At 42.7% G+C, this 6,000-nt stretch overlaps 1 protein-coding gene across 1 annotated transcript in view; it reads left to right on the forward strand.

The window, feature by feature from the left end:
- Positions 1–6,000, forward strand: part of LOC113409647 (cadherin-13) — a 746,582-nt gene that overhangs the window by 239,083 nt on the left and 501,499 nt on the right. The window contains exon 3 of the mRNA XM_026663796.1: positions 584–792. Coding sequence (XP_026519581.1) covers positions 584–792 — 209 coding nt within the window. The remainder of the gene's footprint in view (positions 1–583; positions 793–6,000) is intronic.

The raw sequence follows: 6,000 nt of genomic DNA on the forward strand, positions 1-6,000 counted from the left end.
ATTTAAGGTTTCACGTGCCAGTAATACATTTTAACGTTTTTAGAAGGTCTCTTTCTCTAAGTCTATAATATATAACTAAACTATTGTTGTATGTAAAGTAAATAAGGTTTTTAAAATGTTTAAGAAGCTTCATTTAAAATTAAATTAAAATGCAGAGTCCCCTGGACTGGTGGCCAGGACCCGGGCAGTATGAGTGCCACTGAAAATCAGCTCGCATGCCGCCTTCGGCATGCGTGCCATAGGTTGCCTACCCCTGCTGTAATATATGCAATTAGGTATGTATTTGCTGTTTGTGTGATCTTGATTTGAGTGATTTCAGTGTCCAAGAGTGAAATTATTCATTCATGCCTTAGCTACCCAATTTGCCTGGTCAAAATCTTGCATCCCTCCAAAACTGCACATGCACAAGCTTGTCCACGAAGTTATGCAAACAAAGAGCTTGATTGGAGACCACTTTGAAAATGTGCTCCATAGTTTGGAACAAGTTGTGTGTGATATCTGTGGAGAAGCAAATCATGTATAAATGTTTGAAGCTTGTGTGTGTAGACCAATACTTACGCTCTTGTTGTTTCTTCTTTTTCAGTGGTGTTTGATGACTGCGAGGGGAATGACAAGTTGAACTTTGAAGTTTCTAACCCAGACTTTAAGGTGGAACCCAATGGATCTTTAGTTGCACTGAAAAATATAACTGAAGCTGGCCGAGCTTTGTTCATCCATGCTCGGTCTGCCCAGGCTGAAGATATGGCAGAAGTTCTAATTGTCGGAGGGAAAGACCATCATGGCTCTTTAAAGGTAATAAAAGACCAAAGTTCACAAGAGAATGTCAAGGAGGGTTGTTCTAACATCTTAAACACTAGACAGCATTACCTCCTTAAAAGAGAGATGTCATCAGACCTAAGAACAGCCATATTGGGCCAGACCAGTGGTCCATCTAGCCCAGGATCCTGTCTTCTGACAGTGGCCAATGCCAGGTGCTTCAGAGGGAATGAACAGAACAGGCAATCATTGAGTGATCCATTCCCTGTCCTTCACTTCCAGCCTCTGGAAAGCAGAGGCTAGGGACACTCAGAGCATGGTGTTGCATGCCTGAGCATCCTGGCTAATAGCCGGTAATTGACCCGTAATCCAAGTATTATTTTAATATTCGGAACTCTTGAAATCAGGGATGTTGTATGATACTGAGTCACTGCATATTTCCTAGGCACCAACAGAGAATTGATAATGCCAATGAAGGCCAGATAGTAACAAAAGAACCATTCTAACAAAACAGTCCTTCTGCAAGGACACAGATCAGCTTTGTTGAGGGTAGCTCATAAGAGGCCGAACTGTAATAACCTTACTAGTGCAAACCAATGGGACTGGACAACCACAGTATGGCCCTTACTGAGGATCTGAGAAGACTTACTGTAAAGATTTAATTTAGGTCATACAAATCCTTAACCTTCATTAGAAATCTAAGAGTGACCCGGGAATGAATTCCAGCCTATGGCTCTTTAATTTTTTAATATGGGTCTCCTGTGTCCTAGTGTACATCAATGCCTATATCAATTATTACCCCACATTTTGCAGTGTCTCCTTTACATGCCAATGATTTTTGTTCCACTTTGTCCATGGAATAGTGTGTCCTTCCTCTTTCACATAAAATTTCAATGTAATCCTAAAATGATGGGGTGGAGGGCGGGGGAATTGATTGAAATGTTTACTCCATACACAACAAAATAACAAAAGAAAAACTGATGTAGCCTTCATTTCGGTGCCTTGGCATTCAGCAAGTAGGCAGGCATGACAGTGACTTACAAGATAATTAAGCCTGGTACCTTTACAGACCTATAATTTAAAGGAACTCAAAGAAGCCATAATAAGGAGTGTTAGAAAGAGTGACTGATCCAATGTCTTATTTCAGTATTTAGGCTTTTGGCTGGGAGCACTTTCATTATATTTCCGGCAATAGCTATAGTAGTTTAACTTAAATCTTCCTTTTTTTTTTTTTTTTTTAAAAAGGGTTAGCTGTAGGGCTAACAAAGGCTGAACAAACTTTTAAAAGTCAATGGCCGAGGGAAAGGTTTTGATTTGCATTTTAAGCTGTATTGAATGTGAATATAGATTGCCGGGGAAAACAAATAGCATCAGAAAGTTATAATAGCATGAGTAGAGGTGGTTGGAACATTTTCAACTAAATGAAATTTTGTCAAAGCCTTTCCGTTTCAAACAAGGATACGTCTACACGGCAAGCAGAAGCCTGTGGCAATGACAGCCCAGGTCTACAGACTCAGGCTTGCGCTACAATGCTTAAAAAACTGTGTACACATTTGGGCTCAGACTTCAGAGCCTGAGCTCCGGCCAAAGCCCAAACATTTACACAGCTATTTTTAGTGCTGTAGCACAAGCTCGGCAGCCTGAATCTGTAGACCCAGGTTCTGAGATTCACTGCTGTGAGCGTCTGTTGCCGTGTAGACATACCCTAAGTCACCTCAAGAGCAAGAGTGATTCTCTCTCATACTCTTTAGCTGGCTAGTTAAGTTTTTGCTCTGCCTGATTCAGTGTGATGTGGGAGGAAAACTCTCTGGTCTGAAGCAGGGGCTTGAATCTGAATCTCCAGCATTGCAGAACAGGCTATAACACACACACACTCTTCCATTTTTTGTGAAAACGTTCAAAACATTTTGTTCCAGTGTGGAACAAAAAACAAATGTCGAAACCTGGAAGTTTGCCATGAAATGCTGTTGTGCCCTTCAGTCAGCTCTTATTGTGTGTGAGATGAGGGATGGGCCCAGATCCAAACAGCCCTGAATGCTGCTGACAGATCTGGAGCCAATCGTCAGGGCCCAGTCCCTGTGTGAAAGTCTCTTATTCTTTGAGCTACATCCTGAAGTTCTTACTCAATTTTTATCCAGTCTTCCTGAATGAGGCAGCCCTTCCATTGTTTTCAATAGCAGTTTTCCTGTGAAAGGTATGACCTCAGGATCTGAACCACTATTTTTGTGAGAAACTGGAGATTGTTTTTCTTCTCAGAGAAGAGACTGCTGGCATGGGGTATCTGTGTGTGTGTTTGTGCCCTGCACTTAACTATACTATCAATGCACCTTAGTCCTCAACTGCTATTCTGGTGGTGAGCCTCTCTTCCTCAAAGACTCCCAAGTGTACTGATGAATGTTCAGGACAGGTTTAAAAGCCATCAACTTCACTCTATTCATAAATAAAGTTTGATCTGAACTCTGGCCCTGATCCTGGGCTCTGCTCTGGCCACTTTTCACTGCTCCAGTGGAAGAAAACCAGCCTAAATCTGGCAGATCCAACTGTTGGCTGATCTCCCCTGCACAGGTGGATCCTCAGAGGATGTAGAGCTACCTGTAGTGTCTCCTACACCTGCAGCCATCAACCTTTTTATAGCTGCTGGTATAGGGAACATGACTGGGAGAAAGGGCTATGACCAGTGTCCCCATTCAAAATGATAATCCTCACATGTAGTAAGGGCATTGGCAATTTGTGGCTGCTTAACCTTGTCTTGGGAAACTATCCTGGCGTAGAGCAACATCTGGATTTTATGACAGTGGAGAGAATCTTTCCAGCCCTCTATCTTGTGTTTATTGAGCATTTGCCAATGATGTCAGAGAATCAGTCCCAGAGCTGATGGATTAATCCAAGTCTTTCTAAGGAGGGTTCTATTTTTTTTAAGCAAACAGTTCAGTTATTGTTTGCCTATTTTAAGTCCAACACAGTCTGTTTTGTCTTTCTGTGTGTCAAATTCAAGTAGAATTTGAAGATTACATTGTCCTATCTGAAGTGATTTTATGATAAATTTGAACTTAATCCTTCATGCTACAATCTCCGTGTGTCAGCATGGAAACAGCAAAACTGCTCCATCTGTGTGTGAGATGAATCTTGGCGAAGACTAGCTCAGATTGGAACCTTCGCATTTTAGTACAATTCTGTAGGGTTATGATAAGCATATGCTAGAGCAGTGCTTAGCATGCAGTACTTAGAGTTCCGTACCTTGTTTAATTAGAGGATAAGTAGTTATTAAATATTTCCCCACTGCCTGTGACTGTAGTTTCTCTTTTGAAAGCTTGTAACCTACATCTGTGAAATCCCATTGTTAATGGTTCTAATTACAAAATCTCAACACGTTTAGAAAAGACTGACAACAATCGACTAATACAGTGACTGGCAGTCTAGGTAACCTTAGCTGTGAGCCTGAAGAGAGACGGACTAAACTATAAACCTTAGAAAGGGTGATTGCTCCCGGCCAGAGATGACTACTGGAAAGATTTAGACGACGACTTTGGAGAGTACATAAAAGTTTTTGGATTCTAGTGATCTAACTCCCATTGAAGCCTGTGGAAAGACTCCAACTGACTTCAGTGGGAGATGGATCAGGTCCTAAGTGATTCAATTAATGAGTGATTTAATTAAGTGATTCAGTTCATAGCTAAAACATCACCAGTAATTATAAAGATAATGCCTTCTTTCTTAGCGGTTCTGCTTGTTGTGTCTTTGAGACATATCTGCTTATTTTCCTATCAGGAAACATTTTTACTCTTGTTAGCTCTCCAGAGGAAACTGATTCATATTAGCAAGATGGATGCTACTCTGCCTCCGCATAATCAAGAAGATTGCCAATTAGATGCTGATTAGACTTTTTATTGACTAGTAGAGGTGGAAGAAGCAAAAATTATATTTTGATTTTCAGATCTCAAGTTTCCTCTGAAACTTTCTTCAGAGGTTGTGTGTCTGTCTGTGTAATACATACATATATTTGCATATTATGGAGGGACAGGAGTTGTAACCAGATTCCATTCTAAGTCCTGTTGTTAGCATCTCCCCCATAATTATGACTAGTAACATTGGTTTCTGTCTGTTTTAGGGTGTTCTACAGCAGTGGCTCTCAACCTTTCCAGACTACTGTATCCCTTTCAGGAGTCTGATTTGTCTTGCATACCCCTAAGTTTCACCTCACTTAAAAACTACTTGCTTAGAAAATCAGTCCTAGAAATACAAAAGTGTCATAGCACACATAGGCACCGACTTCCCCTCTGCCCGGTGGGGGCTCCCCCCTCCCCCCCACACCTCTGGCCTCACCCCTGCACCACCTCTTTCTGTCCCTGCACCACCCTCACCCCTTCCCCAAACTTCCTGCCTTTTCCCACCCCAGCCCCACCCCCTTCCTGCCCCCATTCCATCCCCTTCCCCCAAGTCCCAGCCCCTGCCCTGCCTCTTCTCCGCCTCCTCCCCTAAGCGTGCCGTGTCCCCACTCCTCCCCCTCCCTCCTGGAAAGTCCTAAGCGACGCCAAACAGCTGTTAGGCGGCAGGGGAGGGGTCCGGAAGCGCTGAGAGGGAAGGGGAGGAGCGGGGACACGGTGCGCTCAGGAGAGGAGGAGGCGCGGTGGGGGTGGGGATGGGGGGAGCTTGGCTGCTGGTTGGGGCAGAGCACCTGCTAATTTTTCCCGTGGGTGCTCCGGGGCTTGAGCACCCATGGAGTCAGCACCTATGATAGCACGCTATTACTGAAAAATTGCGGACTTTCTCATTTTTACCATATAATTATAAAATAAGTCAACTGGAATATAAATATTGTACTTACATTTCAGTGTATAGAGCAGTATAAACAAGTCACTGTATGAAATTTTAGTTTGTACTGACTTTGCTAGTGCTTTTTATGCAGCCTGTTGTCAAAGTAGGCAAATATCTAGGAGAGTCATTGTACCCTCTGGAAGACCTCTGTGTACTCCCAGGGGTATGTGTACCTCTGGTTGAGAACCACTGTTCTATAGCATCCATTGCTGTGGTATCTAAGCATTTTTCAGGTACACTAAGTTTGAATGGCTAGGTGCCCAGTGGATTTCATGGAATCTTCTGCTTTTTCCGGGTAAAGGGGTTTTTCTTGTGATATGCATTTATGAGGGAGTCTACATTATGGCTGTGCAGGAACTAGAATTTCTGTCCCATGGAAAATTTCACATCTCCTGAAAATGTTTCACGATAAAGCAGAATGAAAAGTTG

Source organism: Terrapene carolina, unplaced genomic scaffold (genome assembly GCF_002925995.2).
Source record: "Terrapene carolina triunguis isolate 2854851 unplaced genomic scaffold, T_m_triunguis-2.0 Scaffold33911, whole genome shotgun sequence".
NCBI lineage: Eukaryota > Metazoa > Chordata > Testudines > Emydidae > Terrapene > Terrapene triunguis.